The sequence below is a fragment of the Natator depressus genome, chromosome 9 (assembly GCF_965152275.1).
Source record: "Natator depressus isolate rNatDep1 chromosome 9, rNatDep2.hap1, whole genome shotgun sequence".
NCBI classification, from domain to species: Eukaryota; Metazoa; Chordata; order Testudines; family Cheloniidae; genus Natator; species Natator depressus.
Genome location: NC_134242.1, coordinates 31,802,361 through 31,825,552, shown reverse-complemented (window position 1 = coordinate 31,825,552; position 23,192 = coordinate 31,802,361). Strand labels below are relative to the sequence as shown.

The 23,192-nt window shown below is 40.9% G+C and overlaps 1 protein-coding gene across 1 annotated transcript in view; it reads right to left on the bottom strand.

Annotated features, from left to right (window-relative positions):
- Nucleotides 1-23,192, bottom strand: part of ATR (ATR checkpoint kinase) — a 79,404-nt gene that overhangs the window by 37,119 nt on the left and 19,093 nt on the right. The window contains exons 14-26 of the mRNA XM_074963836.1: nucleotides 22,403-22,573; nucleotides 21,172-21,366; nucleotides 20,589-20,774; nucleotides 19,909-20,001; nucleotides 15,880-16,010; nucleotides 15,546-15,689; nucleotides 13,971-14,064; nucleotides 12,557-12,682; nucleotides 5,943-6,149; nucleotides 4,386-4,499; nucleotides 4,005-4,120; nucleotides 3,370-3,490; nucleotides 1,398-1,535 (exon numbers count right to left, since the gene is read on the bottom strand). Coding sequence (XP_074819937.1) covers nucleotides 1,398-1,535; nucleotides 3,370-3,490; nucleotides 4,005-4,120; nucleotides 4,386-4,499; nucleotides 5,943-6,149; nucleotides 12,557-12,682; nucleotides 13,971-14,064; nucleotides 15,546-15,689; nucleotides 15,880-16,010; nucleotides 19,909-20,001; nucleotides 20,589-20,774; nucleotides 21,172-21,366; nucleotides 22,403-22,573 — 1,836 coding nt within the window. The remainder of the gene's footprint in view (nucleotides 1-1,397; nucleotides 1,536-3,369; nucleotides 3,491-4,004; nucleotides 4,121-4,385; nucleotides 4,500-5,942; nucleotides 6,150-12,556; nucleotides 12,683-13,970; nucleotides 14,065-15,545; nucleotides 15,690-15,879; nucleotides 16,011-19,908; nucleotides 20,002-20,588; nucleotides 20,775-21,171; nucleotides 21,367-22,402; nucleotides 22,574-23,192) is intronic.

Genomic DNA, 23,192 nt, shown 5'->3' with positions numbered 1-23,192 from the left:
ATCGACCTAATTTCGTAGTGTAGACATACCCTAAATCTCCCTTGCTGCAGATTAAGTGGATTACTTCTTGTCCTGACTTCAGTGGATGTGGAGAACAACTGATCACAGCACTTTATAATACCCCTTAACATATCTGAAGACTTATCAGATGCCCCATCAGTTTTCTTTTCTCAAGTCTAAACATGCCCAGTTTTCTTAACCTTTCCTCATAGGACAGGTTTTATAAACCATTTATAATTTTTGGTGCTCTCCTCTGGACTCGCTCCAATTTGTCTACATCTTTCTTAAAGTGTGGCACCCAGAACTGGACACAGTGCTCCAGCTGAGACCTCACCACTGCAGAGTAGAGTGGGATAATTACGTCTGACATACAACAATCTTATTACTACACCCCAGAATATTAGTCTTTTTCACAACTACATCACACTGTTGACTCATATTCAATTTGTGATCCACTCTAACACACAGAACTTTTTTAGCACTACTACTACTTAGAGATGTATTTGCCATTTTCTACTTTTGCATTTGATTTTTCCTTCCTAAGTGTAGTATTATGTACTTGTCTTTACTGAATTTCATCTTGTTGAATTCAGACCAATTTGTCACGGTCATTTTGAATTCTAATCCTGTCCTCTGTGCTTGCAATCCCTTCCTGCTTGGTGTCATCTGCAAACTTTAGAAGCATACTTTCCTCTCTGTTATCCAAGTCATTAATGAAAATACTGAAAAGTACCAGACCCAGGACTGACCCCGGTGGGACACCACTACATATGTCCTCCCAGTTTGACAACAATCCATTGATAACTACTCTTTGAGTATGGCCTCTCAACCAGTTATGCACCCACCTAATAATAATTTAATCTAGACCATATTTCCCTAGTTTGCTTATGAGACTGTCATGTGGGACTGTGTCAAAAGCCTTACTAAAATCAAGATACATCATGTCTACTGCTTCCCCCCATTCATTAGGTCAGTAACCCTGTCAAAGAAGAAAATTAGTTTGGTTTGGCATGATTTGTTTTTGAGAAATCCATGCTGGCCATTCCTTATAGTCCCATTATCCCCCACGCACTTACAAACAGATGTTCCAATATCTTTCCAGGTATCAAAGTTAGGCTGACTGGTCTACAATTCCCTGGATCCTCTCTGTTCCTCTTTTTAAAGATAGATACTATGTTTCCTGTTCTTCAGTCCTCTGGGACCTCACCAGTCCTCAAACATAAATGCTAATGGTTCCAAGATTGCTTCAGCTAGTTCCTTAAGTATCCTGGCATGAATTTCATGCAGTAGAGTGTTAAATACCTATATTGTTTCCTTATATTGAGCCCTTCAAATATACTGTTATGCTGCTTCAATTTTAATTCTTATGAAGAATGTACAGAAAAACATCATCTCACCTCCTGTTGGTCCTCCTGATTGCATCCCAATAAAACATAGACAAGAATGTGTGGAAGAAGGTAGATCGTCACTTTGAAGTCATTCTTCATCATAATACTACAGCAGCTGAAAACTTTGCTGGCAAGATCATGTCGCACCTGTAACAAAAATTGTATTTTTCAGGAAGAGTGGTTTTTGTAGGTAAAACGTTTGTGGCTAGCAGAATTATTGGAAGTCTTAGACAACGTATAAAAATACAGTTCTTGTTACTGCTAAAGATAAATTATCCCATCCAATTTATTGGTACCTGATACTCTCAGTCCAACGAACTACAGACAGATCATCAGACTTATACATGCACAAGTGAGGGACTATCGTATGTGGGAGCTATGGATATAGGGAGGGAAATACATCAGCATTGCTACTGTGCTGAATGTTTTCAGGATTGGCACACTAGTATTAGCGTGCCATTGTGGAGTTTTGTCTACAAAGAGTTTCTGGAGAGCGGGGTTCTTCACGCAGCCACAAGTAGAACCCCTTCCTCCATCCTACAAAGATGCCAAGGGAAGGGAGATATAGATCTATTCATACTGCTGTCAGAAAGCAGAAGAAGCCACTGTAGCTGTAATTAGGGTGGCTCCCTTTTAAAAACAAAGTTTTGTATGTATCACCTACATATGATGGCATGGGTGTGGGTGGTAAAAGAAGGACAACATAGATGGTTTCTATGTGCTGGGATTGTGCAACTACAGGGATATGAAAAAGGTGACAGGCTTCCTTCCCTACATTTCTGAGAAGGAGATTTGAGGTTTATATCTTACCTCAGAAACACTTGAGATATTAGTGCTCCTGGCAACTAATAACGTATTTAACATTTCTAGTTTTCTAAAATCTACAGAGAGGTGTTAAGATCTTGTTAAAGCCAAAAGCTTGAAAGAATCTTAACTATGGTGATGCTAATATGCCTCCACAACAAGTGACAGATCTAGCAACAAAAAATTCATATTATACATAAGGACTGTGGATGGGTACTTGGGTGTGCCTTGGTGATACAGAAAGTGCTGTAATTAGTGCTAAAATCATGCCTGTAATCAAAAAGGCTAATCCCTCAAAGGGCTAAGTATCCTTAGCCTCTACTAAAACAACAAGGAGTCCTTGTGGCACCTTAGAGGTTAACAAATTTATTTGGGCATAAGCATTCGTGGGCTAAAACCCACTTCATCAGATGCATGGAGTGAAAAATACAGTAAGCAGTATATATATTACAGCACATGAAAAGATGGAAGTTGCCTTACCAAGTGGGGGGTCAGTGCTAACGAGTCCAATTCAATTAAGGTGGAAGCAGCCTATTCTCAATAGTTGACAAGAAGGGGTGAATATCAGAGTAAAAATTACTTTTGTAGTGCTAACGAGGCCAATGCAATCAAGGTGGACATCGCCCATTCCCAACAGTTGACAAGAAGGTGTGAGTATCAGCAGAAGGAAAATTACTTTTTGTAGTGACCCTCTGCTGATACTCATACCTTCTCGTCAACTGTGGGGAATTGTCGATGTCCACCTTGATTGCATTGGCCTCGTTAGCACTGACCCCCACTTGGTAAGGCAACTCCCATCTTTTCATGTGCTGTAATATATATACACTGAGTACTGTATTTTTCACTCTATGCATCTGATTAAGTGGGTTTTAGCTCACGAAAGCTTATGCCCAAATAAATTTGTTAGTCTCTAAGGTGCCACAAGGACTCCTCATTGTTTCTGTTGATACAGACTAAAACGGCTACCACTCTTATCCTCTACTGATTGCAATGGAAGTTAAGCGCACTAATTATCTCATCTAATTGGGCCTAAGTGAGGTTTTTGCCCATAGCTTTTCCTCATTTCTTTAACAGACAGAATTTGATTAAGACTAAATATACTCCACACACATATTAGTATACTAGCTCACCAGTTACCTTTTCATTCAAATACATAAAGCACACTCATTGCAATTACCTTTGTTATAAGATAACCTGCCCAGGTTGCTGACCATTCTGCAAAATTGTTGCCTAATTTGCTTAAGTAAATTGGCTTCTTCATCTTCGACCAGTTTACAGCCTTCTGGTAACTCTTGTATCTGTAATTTTAAAATCCAAATTTAGTAAACAGGTATTGTTTTCCTATGTGGAAGAAAGGATACAGTCCACAAGTAACCAGGAAAGAGAGTTGAAGTTAGCTTCTATGTTTTTGTAAGGATCAAAAAATCTTTAGCATACAGTATCTAAAAAGGCTTGAATCCTATTGGAGTTCATACTTGTACTTTAATGAAAAACAGAGATAGGGATGATTTCATAGCAATTTTTAAAATCTCACTTTGGAGGACAAACTGCCAGGCCTGAATGTGTTATCTGTGCAGAGAATATTTTCCTTTGTGATTTGCAAGTCACTGAAGGATTTAAATATTCAAGTGAGAGACAAGTCAGCATTATGCAGAAAGAATAGGGCGAGATTTGAGTTTTATACCTATGCACATTGCTTCCAGGGAAGTTAGCAAGAGTGGCATGCACATAAACAAAACCTAATTATTGCTAACTTGGAGAAAGATTTATTTTAAAAGCTGTACTCCAAAGATTTATTTAAATGACACATACCGTGTATTTAAGTGAGGCTCCAGTATTTCCTGAACATGCTCAGGAAACCTCCTCCAAAGCCTGGAGCCTGGACAGTCAGTGTTTGTCTCTCTACAGTCATAGATGGACAGTAATTCCTAAAAATGTATTAACAGAAATACCATCTTTTAGAACGGCAAATTACTCAGAATTCTAGTAGCCATATGGGATTTGATGAGTTAAAAACTCCTACAGTATCCTGAATCACATACTAAGCCCACCAATATTTTAAGTGAAATATCAGAAAGATCAAATATATAAATATGTTCCTTTAAAATGTTTGTTGAACAGATCCCGCATTTCAGTGTAACAAAGAAAAACTGAATAATAAAAACAGATGATCTAACAAACATGCTGCCTTACCTGAATGGCATACGCTGCAGAATCTTGAGCACGGACATTATCAGCATAAGCCATGAATGCTCTGGTTAGTTCCATTAATAATCCATGGCCAAAATTTGGATCCTCCACTCCAGCCTCAGTGACAAACAAAAAATCAAATTTATTTAAGAGGCTGGCTACTGGCTCAAGAAAGAACTTTAGTCTATCACCTTGGTTTCAAGTTGGGTTTAGATGAGAAAGGAGGCTGATGTTTGATGACATCTGGCCCACAATTCACATTCACTTTCAAAGGGAACTGGGGAGCCTAACTCACTTAGACACTTTAGAAAATCCCGATCTGAAGGGAAAAAAGCTCTACGCAATACACAGTGAGAGAATAAATTTTTCAGTTTCTGGGGAAATGGATTGAAAATTAGTTGGTGCATGGTCTTCATCTCAAACTGCACACACCACAAGACTATCACAATACTGACAGACTTGCAAGACTCTATGAAATAGCCCCAGGTTTGGAATAGCAAACATATTCAGGACTGAGGTACTTTGAGAGAGTTTTGGTGACTGTTGCCCACACCATGATTAACTCAAGCCAGTACTATTAGTCCTTCACTTCCATGAGGAGTACATTCACTTTCAATTCATGGTCAAATCCTGAAAGGTGCAGAGCTTCTACTGAGCTTTTGCCACACCCAATGATTTCAGCACCTCTTAGGGTTTAGCCCTAAATGAAGTGCTTGAACAATTCCTCACTAATGGCATTAGTCATTACAAAATCACTATAAAATATAGCACAAATCGAAATCTTTACTCATGGAAGTGAGTGACTGACAAAGAAAGTGTCTGCTGTCCATATTTGAGATAATATTTCTGTACAAGTAACTTGCAAAATAGCTGTCTGCACTGTTTAGCTCTAAATAGTGCCAGGAGCTTAATTTTCAGGAAATTTCTCCACCCACAAATTTTATAATGAAGACATTCATATTTAAAAAAAAAAAAACCCATACACTCCCTGTCATTCTATTTCCATTAAACCACATTATTGATTTTAATGTTCATCCACATTTTCCACTGGTCTCATATTTAGACATAAATTTTACAAAATGGTGCCTAGGGACTGAGCCTCATGACTCCAATTAAGGTTACCCAGAGCTGCACAGCTGAGTCCCTGCATAATACTTTATAAATGCATCCTTCAGAGTTGACATTGCTCTGAAGCATAACAGTTTTCTGACACTCAGAAATGTTTACATGTACAATGAAACACCAGAGTTACGTCACTGATTTGAAAAAGTATCCGAGTTTTGTTTTTAATTGAATTATAAACTGATTTAGTCTCTCAAGAACTCTATTTTAAATGTCTTAACAGAGCATTTTGTGGAACCACCAGGGACGAGTATTGAGATTCGCCTATCTTAAGTCAATTAACAGCTTTTAATAAAACTTGATGCTTTCAGTTTGTGCCATTCTGCAACATTTCACTACCCAATCAACTACTTAATTCAATACAACATTTCTCTTCTGACTACAGTTTCAAAAGTTCACAGTATCATATTATAGAAACTCCAATGTAATGCTCCTTACCACAAATGTAAAATTGTTTCCTTGGGTTTCACTTGTTGAAAAGTCCAGTCTACCTGGATCTATGGCTCCCAGCTCACCTAAACATTCTCCACATAGCAGTCGGGCATGAGAGTTTGCATCCTGACAGCCAATTAAAAGCACAGTTACCAACTGGGAGATGACTGGCTCCACAGTTTCACTGTCTGTTGCATATTTTATCAATTTTTCCTAAGAAATTGAAAGAGGAAAATAAAGAAAACAGATAATCAATTATAAGTGTGGATATAGCAAAGTTTACCTTATGGGGAAACAACAGTAAAAGATAATCTTTCCTTCATATTTCACCATTCCATAACCCTTGTGTTTGTCATCTCCTGCCTGTCTTGTTTAATCTATGGCTCAATTCTTGCATCGTCTACGTGCAATGCTTACTCACATCAGAAGTAAATGGTAGTACTCATGTGACTAAGAGACACAGGATCTGTCCCCCAGTTTGTCTCCTACTCAAGAAGGCTTTCATTATCTATAAAGAATTGCACACTTCTATGGTACTGTAGAAACAAAAATTTGATTTGTGGGGGCTAGGACATGGCACAAGGCCCAATGCCTTTTTGTAAAGCCTGGCTCCAATTCATTAAACAAAACAGATATTGTCCCTCGCATTACTTTAAACCTTATTCTTATCTATTTAATTTTGTTAAATAACTTGTTAACCACAAAACTGCACATAATTACAGGAATGATTTGTCCTAATGAGAAATAACACAGCCCAATATTCCACCACAAAAGAGAGCTAATCTGACAGCCATTTATTAATGTATCAACACAACAAAAGTCATAACACATAAGGACAACTTACAATCTCTTATCTGGCTTCATAAATTAGAGGAAATGCCTTGATATTACTCATGCCCATCTGTAAATAGTTCTGGCATTAGCGAGTATATATGAAAATACATTCTCTCATCCATCAACCACTTTGTAACTGTACTTGTGCACAATATGGTTGAGTTAGAAAATGCAGCAAAGGGCTGAAGTGTTAAATGCCTTTTTTGCTTAAGCTGCCACCAAAAAGGTTTGTAGTAAACGAATGACAAACATAAAACAGGTAGGATTTGAGGCTAAAATAGGGAAATAACAAGTTAAGAATTACTTCAGGCAGGGGTTCTCAATATTTTTCTTTCTGAGGCCCCCCTAACATGCTATAAAAACTCCACGGCCCAACTGCGCCACAACTATCTTTCTGCATATAAAACCAGGGCTGGCATTCAGGGGTAGCAAGCAGGGCAAGTGCTGACTTAAGTTATGGCAGTGGTTTGCACTAGAAAATTAGGTTGTCTTAACTAGATCATTTGGGGCTTGAAAATGCACATCCCAGAGCAGCGTAGTTAAGCTGGCTGAAGTCCCTGTGTAGACAGTGCTAGGTTGATGGAACAATTCTTCCATCAACTTAGCTACCACCTCTCAGGGAGGTGGACTGCCTATGCCAACAGGAGAACCCCTCCTGTCAGCCTAGGGAGTGTCTACACTGAAGCACTCTTGTGGCACAGCTGCAGCCGCGCTGTTGTAGCGCTGAAGTATAGACATTCCTTATGCTCATGGGAGGGGTTCTCCTATCACTGTAGTAAATTCACCTCCCCAGAGGGGGTAGCTAGGTTAACGGAAGAAGTCTTCCATCAGTCTAGCACTGCTTACATTAGGACATATGTTGGCTTAGCTACATTGCTCAGTGGACATAGCTGAATCCATCAAAGTTTCTAATGTAGATCAGCAATTAGTCAAGTTAGAGGTCTTTAAGTTGGCAGTGGCTGATGAAATACATCCTAGAATACTCAAGGAACAGGCTGAGCCATTAGTGATTATCTCTGAGAATTCACGGAGGACAGGAGAGATCCCAGAAGACTGGAAAAGGGCAAATATCTATAAAAAGGGAGGAAAGGACAACCCATGGAATTACAGACCAGTTAGCTTATCTCTCATACCCAAAAATGGAGAGAATAATCAAACATTCGATTTGTAAGCACCTAGAAGATAAGGTGATAAGTAACAGCTAACATGAATTTGTCAAGAACAAATCATGTCAAACCGTTTTTTGACAGGGTAACAAGCCTTGTGGATGGAGGAAAGCAGATGTGATATATCTTGACATTAGTAAGGTTTTTGATACTGTCTCACATGACCTTTTCACAAGCAAACTAGGGAAATATAGCCTAGAGAAACCTATTATAAGGTGGGTGCACAACTGGTTGGAAAAACATACTCAGAGTAGTTACCAATTGCTTACAGTCAAGCTGGAAGGGCATATAGAATAGGGTCCCGCAGTGATCCATCCTGGGTCAAGTTCTATTCAGTATCTTCATAAATGATTTGGATAATGGCATAGAGAGTACATTTAGTTTGTGGACAACACCAAGCTGTTAAGAGTACGCAAGTGCTTTGCAGGACAAAGTTAGAATTCAAAATGATCTGGATAAGTCGAACATTGGACACTACTTGAGCCCTGGACTGACTGCTGACTAGCCAGTCGTCTAGATAAGGGTAGACTTACACCCCTAACCTCCTCAGAAAAGCCGCCACTTCTGCCATACATTTTCTGAACACCCGCAGAGCTGCAGACAGGCCGAATGGGAGGACCATCAATTGGTAGTGTCAGTGGTTCCCTACGAATCTGAAGAACTTTCTGTGTCCTTGATATAACGATACATGAAAATAAGCATCTCTTAAATCGAGGGCGGCATACCAGTCTCTGGGATCCAGTGAGGGGATAATGGATGCCAACGTGACCATGCGGAACTTTATTTTCTTGAGATAGTTGTTTAGTTGATGCAGGTCTAAAATCAGTCCGAGACCTCCCTTGGCTTTTGGGATTAGGAAATAATGGGATGAGATCCCCTTCCCTCTTACATTCTGCACAACCTCTTCCATGGCTCTCACATGAAGGAGAGATTAAACCTCCTGGACCAGAAGCTTTTTGTGAGAGGGGTCCCTGAGGAGGCATGGGGAGGGAGGCTAAGAAGGAAGAGTAGAAATAAAATGGAGGGTGTATCCACTTCCATCGTGCCCAATGGTCCGTGGTGATATGACCAAGCACTGAGGAAAAGGAAAAGGCAGTTTGTAAGTAAAGGAGAAACAGGATCTGGCATCACGGAAACTGGAATGGCGTCCCTGAGTGTCCCACTAAAATGCCTACTTAGAACCCCCTGGATGTCTGGGTGGGGCAGGCATTGACGTCGAAGTAGAAGGGGGCGGTGGCCTACGCCTTAAACCCCTGCTTCTCTTTCTCTGCAGATCCTGATGGGCAGCTGGGACAGAGTAGTGGAGGGACTGTTGAGGCCTGTAGTGCTTCCTTGAAGGAGCTAGGATGTACAAACCAAGGGACTTAAGAGTCACTCTCAAGTCTTTTAGATCATGAAGCTTCACATCAGTCTGTTCTGAAAAAAGTGAAGCTCCTTTGAAAGGCAGGTCCTGAAGTGTCTGCTGGACATCCTGCAGGAGTCCTGAGGCCTGTACCCTTAAACTCCTGCACATGGCAACTGCTGAAACCATGGACCTGGCTGCTGAGTCAGCCGCATCCAAAGCAGCTTGTAAAGAAGCCCTCATCAGATTTTTTTCTCATCGACTAGTGAGGAGAACTCTTGCTTAGTCTCTTGTGGAAGTCCTTGAATTTCTGCATAGAGTCCCACATATCAAAATCATACCTGCCCAGCAGCGCCTGCTAGTTTGCAATTCTGAGTTGTAACCCGCCTGGTAGAATAAGCTTTCCTACCAAACAAGTATAATTTCTATGAGTCTTTTGATTTTGGGGTTGCACCCTGACGACTCTGTCTCTCTCTCTCTCTTTCATTGGCAGCGGATACCACCAGGGATTGTGGGAGGGAAGGGGGGGAGGGGAAGAGATAAGTGTAAAGAAACTCATAACCCTGGGTGGGAACGAAGTATTTTCATTCAGCCCTTTTTGAAGCGAGGGGGAGGGATGCAGGGATCTGCTGCAAGGTCTTAACAGAGTCAATAATGTCCTCACTGAAAGGCAGGGCTACTTTTGAAGGGCCTGATGCAGCTATAATGTCAACTAAGGTATGGGAGGATTCTTCCACTAACTCCACCTACATGCCCAGATTTAAGGCCACCCTCTTCAACAACTCTTGGGGAGCTTTATAGTCATCCGAGGGAGGCAACATAACCACTCCTGAGAGTTCCTCGTCCAGAGAAGAGGAGGCGGCCAGCATTGGCCATGGAAGTTCTTCCTTTCTTTTTGCATCAGCTAGATTTTGTTGAGCCGTCTCTTGCTGTTCAGTACTGGACTCGGTACCAGAATCCAGATCACATGCTGCTCAGTGGGACAATGCCACCTTCTTTCCGAGGCCACCGAATAGGAGCATCTAGAATAAACCTTGGAAACTGGAGGAAAACCCCACAGATTCCAAAAGGGCCAGTGGACCAGTCTAGGTCCCCCAGTAAGCTCCTGGCCAACCGCTTGATGGTACTCCTGTGCCCGGGACCATAAACAAGTGGAAATGCCTGGAAGAGTGGGGAGAGCAGCTCTTTGGATGGAAGGAGTAAAACCCAATCTCCAATTCAGAACATGAGTCTCTGTCCGGTGACCACGGTGGTGCTATTCCGACCGGTGCTAGAGTCCAGTGCCATGGTGGAGATGTCCACACTGTGGCAAGCATAACCAGTTTCCTTTTTGATGGTATAGAAGGGCACAGTACCGAACTATGGAAGGATCCAGCGGGTTCCCTCCTGTCCACCAGCACCAATAACATTGACTCCTGTATTGTCCGCAATACCAATACTGACAGCTAGAGAAAGTCTCTGGCAGCAGCAAACGCCTCCAGTGTGGTCAGTATTGAGACAGCATTAGTACCTCGCTGTGCTGCAGATGTAGACAGCTCTTCCTGTACCAGATCTGACAGTGTCTGCATAGGTGCCGGCATCAACGGTGACAACTTACGTAGTAGAGAAGTGTTTTGGCTGAGATCAAGCTCTACTCTGATCCTCATGCCTGGCAGTCTTTGGTGCCAGGGATCACCCCTTTCGGCCAGCTGTTTCTTATGCCTTTTTCTAGGCACTGTGGATAGTGATTGGTGCTGGGACTCTGGTACAGTAGGAGGAGCACTCCTTACCAAGGCTTGGTGTCAACTCTGACCGGCCTGACTCCGATGGAGGTCTCAGTGCTGCTGCCATGAGGAGGTATGGCCTCTCAAGCCTTCTTTGTGCAAGGCTTAAAGTCCTTGCAGATTTGGCAATGGTCCTCAATATGAGCTTCTCCCAGGCACTTTAAGCAGCTTGAGTGCAGGCTGCTCAGGGGCACAGCCTTGTGGCAGAAAGCGCAATGCTTAAAGCCCAGTGACCAAGGCATGCCTTGGCACCAGGGAATGGACAAGAATTCTGCAAAACCCTGAAGTTACAGAACTTCACTAAAATGAGCTAAAACTGACTATAACTAACTGTATTCAGAAAGACAACTACCACTGAAAGATCCTTACTTTTACAAGCTAGCAGTTCCAGCGACCGTAACAGGCAGTAAAAAGGAACTGAGAGGTCGTAGGCGCTTTATCCAACACATGGCAGCAAAGGATGGTCGAGCCGTTTCTATGGGTACCACTGAGGGAAAAATTTCTGACGGCTGTGCTCAGGGCATGCACACACCTAGAATGGGGATGCACATGTGAAATCACTTGAAGAAAATTGGGTTTGTTTAGATGAAGGAGAAGACTGAGGGGTGCGGGGACATGATAACAGTCTTCAAGTATCTAAAAGGTTGTTATAAAAAGAGGAGGATGATAAAATTGTTGTCCTTAACCACTGAGGACAGGACAAGAAGTAATGTGCTAAAATTGCAGGAAGGGGGATTTAGGTTACACATTTAAGAAAAATTTCCCAGCTGTAAGGGTAGCTAAGCACTACAACAAATTACCTAGGGAAGTTGTGGAATCTCTGTCATTGGAGGCTTTTAAAACCATGTTAGATAAACACCTGTCAGGGATGGTATAGATAATACTTAATCCTGTCTTAGCACAAGGGATGGGCTTGATGACCTATCGAGGCCCCTTTCAGTCCTACATTTCTATGGTTCTACAATAAGCTGAGGAGCAGACACCTTCATATTAGGTTTTAAGAAAACTTTTTCTTACAGAAAAAATAAAATCTATTTGAGAGTCTGCAATTGATGCTGGTTGATGATGGATCTGTTAATGCAGCCTGCTAAACCAGGAAGTGCTTTAACAGAGAACAAAAAATAGCAGATTACTTTTCCCAGTAACAGTCCCATTACAAAATCCTTCTTCAGTTTTGGATTGACTTATTTCTTGCAATGATGGGCTAGCACCAGAAGAAGAGAATGTGTTTACTTCTGAACTGCTCATTCAGTTCTGATTCAGCAAGGATGCCACACAAAAAGTAGGGTTTGAAAACCCTGTTAAAAGAGAAAGTTAGATGGGAACCTACCACCTTACCCATTCTGAAGTCAAGGGACATCTATATGGGTAAACTGAGAACACAAAGCTACCTCATCTACCTTGCTGCTTATTGTAAGAGAAAACAGCATCCCAAGATAAAGGAAAATGATACTGTTGGTCCAGACAGTATCACAGTTCATCTTTAACTGCATTCATCGTAACAGCTTTTTATACCTGATTTCTATACAAGGTTTCCTTCAGACTGGTCAGTGCATGGATACGAACATCTACATTCTCATGCTGAATAGCTTTCATGGATAGCTGAAGTGTTGTCTGCAGGTCAGTGCTTTTGGAGGACTCCTGAACAAAAATACACAGCATATAGCACAATGATTAACCACATCAGGAACATGGTTAAAATGCACCGCAAAAACATGAGAAAATACACATCAGCCACCTTTTAAAGTAAAAGTCTCCTAAACCCATATCCATAGCCCATAATTTTTTGTTTGCTCACTGTGGGAGGAAAACACATTTAAATTAATTTTGTTCTCATAAAAGGTGTCATATTGACAGAAGGTTTTTAGTTTTATTTTCTTTCAATTTAGAACACTAAAGAGTTCCCATACACAGGCTCTGAGCATCCTGCCAAGAATATAACATTACCAAATGAAATACTATTTATTTTAACCAGCTCACTCCTCCTACCAGTCACTCTTCATATAGGTACGTCTTCCCCTCTTCCTCCACCCTCCCACCCCCGTCCACCAACACACACACACACACACACACACACACACACATCTTGTAATGCCTTTCCAAGGCGAGGCAAAAAAAACCAGGCACTGCAGTGTGCCCTGCAAATAACAAATTTGGGCTATTTTGGATCAAGGGCAAAAAAGCAATGGTTTTCTTTATAGTATTCATCCTTATAAGATGATATATTATAGGGACCAGTTTAGGATTTCATATTCTGAAGTGGTAGTTTTTCTAACAGGATATTTATTGTTAAAAGCTAAGCTGGTAAGGAGTAATGCTTAGGAAGACTATTAAACAAAGCACATAAGATACAGGGAAGTCAAAAGTTAATATTTAGAAATATTAACTCTTACACTACTCTGGGAGTGTAATGTATCAATGAGAATCTGGCTCTATTTTGTGGTGCACATTACCAAGTTTTCCTTTATCTGCGGAGGTAGATAAGTATTATCTCCATTGTATAGCTGGGCAAGTAACTTAACTTCAGTTTCCCCAACATCATACAGAGAATTGTGGCAGAGCTAGGAACTGAATCCAGTAGTCTATTTCTGTTTCCAGTGTCCTGCACTGACCAAAGGATAATGCTTCATTTCAATTAAGAAATTTACACATGCATATATCTAGATTTTTACCCTATTAACCTGCCATTTTGTGAACACACATTCTCTTCAAAGAGAAGCACAATGGTTCAGATTTTCAAAACAGTAAGGGATTTAGAGACATATTTTCCATTAAATTAAAATTAAGGGAAAATGTGTGGGCTAAATCCCCTAGATTGCTTTGAAAATCTCACCTATAATATATTATCAGTATAACATACAATACTATATTGCCACATCTAGGTTTATATCATTAATTCTTTTGGTACATAAAAATATTAAAGCTGTACCTTTCTATATTCCTGAAGTACTATTTGAATTTCTTTCAGTTCAGGATGGTCAGGCAGAAAATATATTTCATGAAGAAAGTCTTGTACTGCATCTCTAATAATGTTTTTTTTTTTAAATAAATATTACAAAGATAAAGAAATTAGTACAAACTAGTACAGTGCTCTTTCTCCCTCCCATAATCAACTTGGTCTCTTAAAAAAAATTCTTTCCAACCACGGGAGCATTTTAGCTCTCCATCCATCACTCAATCCCTCTCGAGGTACATCTACACTGCAGCTGGGACCGTGCTTCTCAGCTCGGGTAGACAGACACACAAGCTCTGCTTAAACTAGTGTGCTAAATATAGCTGTGTAGCCAGCAGTAGCACAGGTGGTGGCTCAGGCTAGCTGTTGAGTATGTACACAAAACAGCTAGGCGGGTATGTATTCAGGCAGCTAGCCGGAGGTGCCATCTATGCTACCCCAGACCACGCCGCTACTTTTAGAAAAATAGCTCAAGCAGAGCTAACGCTTGCCTGTCCACCCAAGCGGGGAAGCACACTCCCAGCTGCAGTGTAGATATACCCTCAGAGAGGTGCAGCTCTCCTCCTCCTCCTGGGAACTGGGAGAAGGGTGAGAATAATCTAGCTTTGTTTTGCTTCCCCTTCTGGGAAAACACACATAAAACATATCTACCCAATATAGCAAACCAATGTTCTCCAACGATTGCTTAACCTATAGTGCTTCCCGCAGCTCTCACTGGCCGGGAACGGCGAACCACAGCCACTGGGAGCTGTGAGCGGCCATGCAAATGTAAACAAAGGGTCTGGTGGCCTACCAGCAGATTACCCTGATGGGCTGCGTGCGGCCTGTGGGCCACAGCTTGCCCACCACTGTTTTATAGGCAACGTAGTTCTTGACTAAGATTTGGAAGATTTTTTTCTGAAATACAGTATGGCTAATTACTAAGACTATCAAGTTAGAGACCTGGATTCTATTCCCAGTTTGTATGACCTCTCAGTGGGATAGGAGGCCACACTCAATAACGTGGTTGTGAAGGGCACAGAATTATTACTGTGTGTGACTGGAACAAACAAGTTTAGAACTCATGGTGCTTTGGTTCCCAGCCAGTATATCTTCCCCTTAGTCCAAGGACAGTTTGATGGGGGAAAACCAGCACTAACGGGGTGACCACCATTGTCGTAGCATGCCATAGACAAAATGACAGAGGCAAGACAATGGGGCAGTGTATGTGCAGTACTAATGGAATGATCAATGGCTTTTGGCAGCAAGCCAGGAACAAGCTGTATTAATAAATACACAGGCAGGAAAATGGAAATCTTTCAACAGTTTGAAACATGACTTCATGAAAATTTGTTAATGCTTGGCCAACATAAAGACACCTCACAGGATCATCCCCTGCCAAATTTCAAAGTCTGCTGCAAGTTATGGAGGTGTTGGAACTCTTGAAAAACACCTTTCCACTACAAAAAAAATCCTACCATTATTAGACAACTTTAATATAAGTGTTGCTACCACTCCCACTATCATACTTGAGCCACTAATGCACATGGAAAATATCTCCAGTCACAATACCTGTTCTCAACTATGAGAAAATAAAATATTGCGGCAGTTTCTTTTGGCTGGACATGTATGAGGGGCAACAAAGCTACTATCACATGACTGAGTAGGGAGCCAAGGTAAGCATGATCCAGGCATCGAACAAAACAGTCCCACGATCTAAATGAAAAGGAAAAACAACAACAAATAAATACATATTCTTTTCTGTATATGGGCATTTTAAGTGAATCATGAGAGGCAAACACTAAATATTTAAAATAATTTTCGTTTCATGACCTATAGGTATACACCAGAACACCCATACACAGAATTTGAAATAAGTTGCTTTCTGAATACATTGTCAATTCACCTGCAGCATAACTCTGGAAAGTCATCCTTGTATCTTAAGCCTGTTCTCAGTGTAGTCATCATCTTCACTCTCACTGAACTGATATGTTTGGAACCCATAAGCTTCATTAAAGACATCAAACTGTTCAAGGCCTGAAAATAAGCAAAGCTCTCTTGAACAAAATAGATATTTGATAAATTAATTGTACAGTGAAATAAGATATTAACTGTTAGATGTTAACTTTTGTCCACAAGTTGCAGCTGAAAGTTTTATACAAGAGTTTAGTTGTTAAATTGTTAATTTAATTAACATTAATTTGAAACTTTATGATCAAAATTAAAACCACACACCATTTTCTTTGAAACCATTAAAGCAACTTCCAAATTCCTATTGTACTTGTATACAATAGTGTCTTGATCAGCTGCAATAGCAAGGCTATTGAGTAAAGGCTCTTTGACCTGAAGAGATTTTAATCACAATCAACTATAATAGTATTTCAGTGAGTTGATTGTAAACGAAGGGCAGCCATCATGCAGAGAATTTGTATCTGAATGTGAAATCCAGTCTCATTTTAGTTACTCGGCTAATTATTAAGGACTTTCATTCACCACTATACTGCTTGTCTCATACTCCTATAACAGTTTTATCTTCAAGACTTCAGAACTTCCTTCAAGATCTTTTTGCTGCTCAAAGTAATATAGTGGTTGTCACCACCTTGATCATGGTCTTCTCAATGCTAAACACTGTAATTATTGAGAGAAGCTTTACTGCTGTCATCCCTCCTTGCGGCTTATGGTTACTCTGCCCAATAGTTTTCTAGGACTTGTGAGGGGGCACACCCTCTCTCTAGTAAGAGAAGGCTAACAAGCTCTTCTGGGCTCAGCCAGCACTAACCAGGCACACCTAGAAAGGTTTGCTCTGCCTGGAGAGAGAAAGCTTAAAAGGGTAAAGCCTGCCACAAGAAGGGATGATGACTAGGAAGAAGACTGCTGTATCTCAGAGACTGCAAGAGATAGGGACAGATCAATATAGAAGAAGACAGTCAAAGACTTTGCGACTCTTGAGTCTGCGTGGACCAGGTTTAAAGCGGGAGTGACCCAAAAGAAGGGGCTGGAGGCAGATCCTAACCCTGATTAAAGGCACTATACCTGCAGATAAGCCAAACTCCAAAGGGATGACAAAAAAGACTGCCTAAGAGACTGACCACCTTTGTCTCTTTTTTACTCTGATTACCCCTGTCTCGGGAGGGAGAGAGAAAAGAACCTTTTTGTTTGTTTTCTTTGGAGAATCCCCTGTGTGCCACAAACAAGGAAGGACTCTGTAAGCAAACCAAATCGTGGTCTGGTGGGGATTTGGCAGAGGTGGGCAGCAGGGGGGGGCTCCCCACCACAGGGCACCAAAAAAGAACTGCAGCTAATGTTTCAAAACCTCCATCCTCCAGTTTATTAAATTGCTGAGAATTCTACAAAGTACTAAAGGGAAATATTGACATATCAAATTTTCTGGAAGTCCACAATAATTCTGTAATCATGCCATTATATAAGCATCACAATGAATTCTTCTCTCAAAGAAGAAAATAGTTTCCAACAATAAGAATATGAGCCATAAGCTTTCACCATTAGAGAATTTACAGTCATTCTTCATGTAGTCTTTGGGGAACAATAACCAGACGACTAGCAAATTTCTATTATAAAAGAATGGAAATATAAATCCTTAAGTAAACGTTCATTTTACTTTTTCCCTTTAAAACTTCGGATATGGTCATTCTCCTAAATGGTATAAACAGAACACAACATTTTTATTTTTACATTTCACAATATCCATGTAATCTTTCCATTAAACATTACCTTCTGTAAGCATGTGTAATAAATTCCCTTTGTATAAAAATGTTCTATTCGGAAAATAATGAATTTTCCCTTCACATTTTAAGAAGCAGGGAAAGAATCTTCCAGGCTCCCCAAATTTCACTCCCACCTCTCTAGAAGTCCTCAGGCTGGAGAATTGTTTAATACTTATATAGTGCCCTTAGTATGCATGGCACTTCAAACAAATAAAAAAATTTGATTGCTTTAGAATGTAAGCTCTTCAAGGCAGGAGAGAGAGAAAAGAAATGACAAAGAAAGGGAAGAGAAGGATGAGGATTACAGTAAATAAAAATATTAAACGTGTATGCAGCATGAAAGAAGAAATTTGGGAATAAGTTAGGGCAAGGAAGGATATGCAAATAACTTCAGAGGTAAACCATGAAAATTAGATGAAAGAAGGAGATTTTAACATATGGATTTTAAAAGGCAGAGAGTGAAGATGCTTGCCACAAAGAGAGGTCATTCCAGACAAAATGGGCCATAAAAGATGTGAGTGGAAAGATTCAGTGGAGCAGAGGCAGAACGTAGGGCAGGAGAACAGGGAGAAGCAAAGGCTGAGATGTAAGCAGGGGTAGATTTATGCAGCGCCTAGAAAGTGAGAACAAGTTTAAACTTGATGTTCAAATAGACAGGAAGCCAACAAAGGGATTCAAGGGGTGACAATAAAAAACAAGGTTACTTTAGTGCAGAGGTGGGCAAACTACGGCCCGCAGGACCGTCCTGCCCAACCCCTGAGCTCCTGGCCCAGGAAGCTATCCCCCAGCCCCTCCCCCACAGCCACGCCGCCATGCAGGCAGTGCTCTGGGCGGCGGGGCTGTGCACTCGCGCAGGGCAGCAAGTCTGGCTCTGGCCAGGCAGCGCTGCTCCAGACGTGCCGCTCAGAGCAGCATAATAAGGGGGCCGGGGGGCCGGATATGGGGCAGGAGATCCCGGGGGGCAGTCAGGGGGCAGTTGGATAGGGCAGAGGTATGGGGCGGGGGGGGAGGGGGCAGTCAGGGGACCCCTGGACTTGGAAAATAGCGGAGCTGTCAATGGTTATGATGAAGGAGACAGAGGAAGAGCATATAGCTGCAAAAGCTCAGATGTTTTAGCCCTGTTACACTTGAGAGAGTGGCAGAACATCCAAGAGATATCAGAAAGACAGGAAGAAATGTGAGCCCAGACTAAGGAGGAAACGTCTGGGTCCAGAGGAAGATTTGAGAATCATCAGCCTGGAAGCAAGACGAGAGATCATGGGAGAACAGACTTCTAGGAACAAGAGAGAAGGGGAAGAAAAGGAGTCAATATAGATAAGGTGGAAGGAGTGTTCACTAAGTTAAGAGGCAAATCAAGCAAGGACACAGCCATATAATGTAAAGATGAGAGTATCTTAACAAGAACTCTACAGCAGGGGGCGGCAACCTTTGAGAAGTGGTGTGCCAAGTCTTCATTTATTTACTGTAATTTAAGGTTTCGCATGCCAGGAATACATTTTACATTTACAGGGGCCAGTGGATGGAACCCCAGACTGACAGCGGGCTGCGCGGGGCCGGTAGCCAGGACCCCACCTGGCAGGGGCTGGTGGCCGGAACCCCAGACCGGCAGCAGGGGCAGCAGAGGGAACCCAAGAACGGCAGCGGGCTGAGCGGCTCAGCCCGCTGCCGGTCAGGAGTCCCGGCCGCCGTCCCCTGCCAGGCAGGGTCCCGGCCGCCATCCCCGCTCAGCCCGCTGCTGGCCCGGGGTTCCATCCATCCAGGCCGGCAATGGGCTGAACGGGGCCAGTGGCTGGGACCCCGCCTGGCAGCAGAGTGCCACTAAAAATCAGCTCACATACTGCCTTTGGCACGTGTGCCACAGGTTGCCGACCCCTGCTCTACAGTATCAAAAACAGGAAAGAGATGCAAAGGTGACCTTTAGATTTGGCAAGGCAGAGGTTATTTCATTTCAACTGGAAGCAGCTCCACAGAAATGGTCAGCATCACTCATCGGCCAGAAAGGGCTGCTTAAAAGAGAACCTGGCACATTTCTCATGGCTAAAAGGTATTGCCTCCGAATTGCAGAATTTTCAATTTTTGCCATGAGCTTAATACCAATTTCAAAGCACCAACTTAATCCCTGCAAGGCAGCCTACTATGTTGGCCATCACGTTGCCTGAAAACACTGCATACTTGTCCTTGTTTAACTGTTCAAACTGATATTCACTCACCATTTTCTTATCTTCAATGCCAACACTGGAGCTCAGTAACTGCATGTTAAAGAAGGCCAAGATACCCAGCAATTTAGGTTGCAGATAATCAGCCTAAAATATTTAAAAATAAACTTTTACCAATAAAACATTCTGTAATATTTAGAGATTAAATATTAAATTGAGACAATTTATCCATTATAGTTCCTTGTTTAAGTAAGTTTCACAGCATATTAATAATTTTTGAATGGCATATCAGGTTTCACATTTTGCCTGACTGAATAAAGTGAATGGAAAGACATTTCACTGTAAGCACATCTTTATGGTAAAATAAAAAGGGAATCTATTGAGATGACTTAACACACATCCCAAAGGGCATACAAAGATTATCCAGTATATATACTATTTCCTTTGAGAAAGGCATTTACAGAAATATCACTGGCTGCACAGACGCTGTTCTATTACTTCAATTATATGGAAGTTTCTTCTACAAGTTGTGCTTTTTTATACTTATTTGTGTGTCTTGTCTCCACATTACAGAAGTTCTATTTAATGTAGGGTACTGAAATATTAAAATTTCTTCAGGTTTTTATATATTATACATTTTTGAGAGGTGCTCAAAATGTACTACATTTCCCTTCCCCTTCCTCACAGTGGAGAGATTGTTGAATTAAAAACAGATGTAACTTATTTCTCTTTACCATTAGCTCAGGTGATGTTATGTCTCTGGGTCCCTGATATAGATCATCATTTGATGCAAATGAAGCCAATATTGACAAACCATTGAAGACCTGCTGATAATGCTCTCCTATACGTAGCAATAATTCATTATGTAATCCCTGGTAGTCTTGTCTCAACAAGCTGCCCAGTTCTATTTCCGTTTCATTCTATAAATCAATACCAACGGCAGAGAAAAAACAATTTTTATTATACTCAAAATATACAATACAAGGTAGATTGGGCTTATGGAAAGAACCTTTGAGTCCAACAGTTCTAAGAAAAAAACTTACAATCAGTCATATGAGCAGACAATTCAAACCTTCAAAGACAGAGCTCTAAATTTAGCTGCCAGCTCTGAAGACATTTGTTCACAACCAAAAGGGACTGACTATAAGATGACAAAACTATTCTCCATATACAAAAAATAAATTTAAGATGAAAAATTAGTGTAATAAGTTCTCATGTCTTTAATATATTGTGTTTAAAGAGGAAAAAATATCCCCAGCTTGTCATCTATTATTGCTCCCAATCTGCACATGTAAAGCTGGAAAATGCTCAAGTTACCTTGAGGTAGTGAAGTGCTCGCTCTAGCTCATCCTTAGAACAGGAACAGACCAAGTGGGAGAAGATGTATTTGAAGTTGTTGATTAGGATTTCTCTTCGGTTTACATTCAGCTGTTTTGCTATGGTTCGAATAAGTGCAGATGCTGCGGGACTGGCCTTGGCGGCGAGGTCAGGCAGTAGAACTTGCAGAGTTCGCTGACAAATTAAAAGCACACTTACCAAGATTAAATGCAGATTTTTTTCTGTATGCCAATGTGAAAATATACCCGTACACCTATTATCTTGATTTAAGATTGACTTATTAAGAGCGAATCAACAAGGATACTAGAGAGGAAAATATCTCTTAGTCATGGAAAGACTAATGGAAAAAAAGTAATTTTATAGGGCTGCAATAATAGGAGATTTGAACCCATACAAATGGCAAGTGAATGTATAGTTTTGTCTAGTTAACAAAAAAACCACAGCCAGAACACTTTGGCCTGTCAAACTGTTGCACATTTCCCCATTACCAACAAACCAGATGCTGATCAAAAAACTTTGAGTTTGTGTGAAAACTTTGGCTAGTTCCTAGTTCGCATTAAAGTAGTCCTCTTCAAACAGGACAACATTAATGCAAACTAGGAACTTATAGTTCACACCTGCAGCATCCACACGGAAAGTTATAGCGCAGCACTTTGGTGTGCACTGCTATTCATACTCTTGTAGTCCAAACTGCAGAGTAGTGTAGACAAGCCCTTTTACCTTAAAGAAAATAAGCAGTGTTTATATTAGGGAGGGCATCTATCCAGAGCATCTTCGTATTTTATGTTTGAAACAAAAAACAGAAGGTTACTTAGAGAGGAGGGGAAAAAAAATATCCTGAATGAGGGCTCAAAAAATTGCTTCACAATAGAGACTTTTGACTGAACATCTTATCCTAGAAGCTGCAGAAGCCAATAAATACTCTGAGCAAATGAGTACTTTTGTTTCATACTTGGGTAGTTCACTTCCCCTCACACTCTGAACCACTACTACAGATCTATATGCCGCAGTTTCTGGATTGAACATCTCCTCCCCTGCTTCAGCTGTCAGAAGCAATTCTAAATTATCCCAATTTATAGCTACCAACAATTAGAGGAGGAGGGGGTTAAGAAATAAATCCAGAGTTACAAGATTCACTGGAAGATAGTGGACTAAAATTTAAAAAAATCCAAGCTCACAAAATTCAGAAATAAAAAAACTACCCACTCACAGACAGAAAGCGGTTGAGGTCTGGGAAATCAAATACATTGGCAATTTCAGATAACGTGTCCAGGGCCATCCTTCTCTGATGAGCAGCCTCTTGTTTTTGTAGCTCATTACTCTGGCATGGGGTGTTAGAAAGTACTGCCATCTGGCTCGAGTGCAGGAATTCCACTAGAAACTAAACATTAAAAGATAACTTTCAATATTAGTTTTCCACCTCCAGGACATAAAATCCACACTGAACAAAGATATCCAGCTAAGCACCCAATCTAAGGGGAAAAGTTATAGCTTCTCTTTCTTCCTGTCTACATTTTTCTTCTACTTACACTAAATGACCCAAACTGAAAACCACGGATCATTACATTTGACGATACTCAAGTTGTAGTTTAAAAATTTTACTTTGGAAACCTTAATGGTGGCATCCCAGCCAGCTAGAAATTGATTTTATATTATTGCCTTCTAGGAATATTTAAAAACTGAAGAGAACGTAACCTTTTAAATAACCTGTGGGAAAAATCACTGTTGCATTATGCCTGTAACATAAGGTCAAATGTAATATCAATTTTAAAAGTAGATCCCATGAGGAAGTGTGCCATATAATGCAAAAGATTATGTGGTTCTACAATTTCAATATTTAGGGAGCTGGGACATGAGAGGGAAACAGAATGACACTGCTGGTGTCACAAACCCAATCAAAAGTAAAAGAGTCCCAGACTTCCTTGAAAAGTTTAATTTATTTTAGAAAATTATGTCAAATAGGACTCCTCCTGTTTATACTCTACATAAAACAAAAGCCT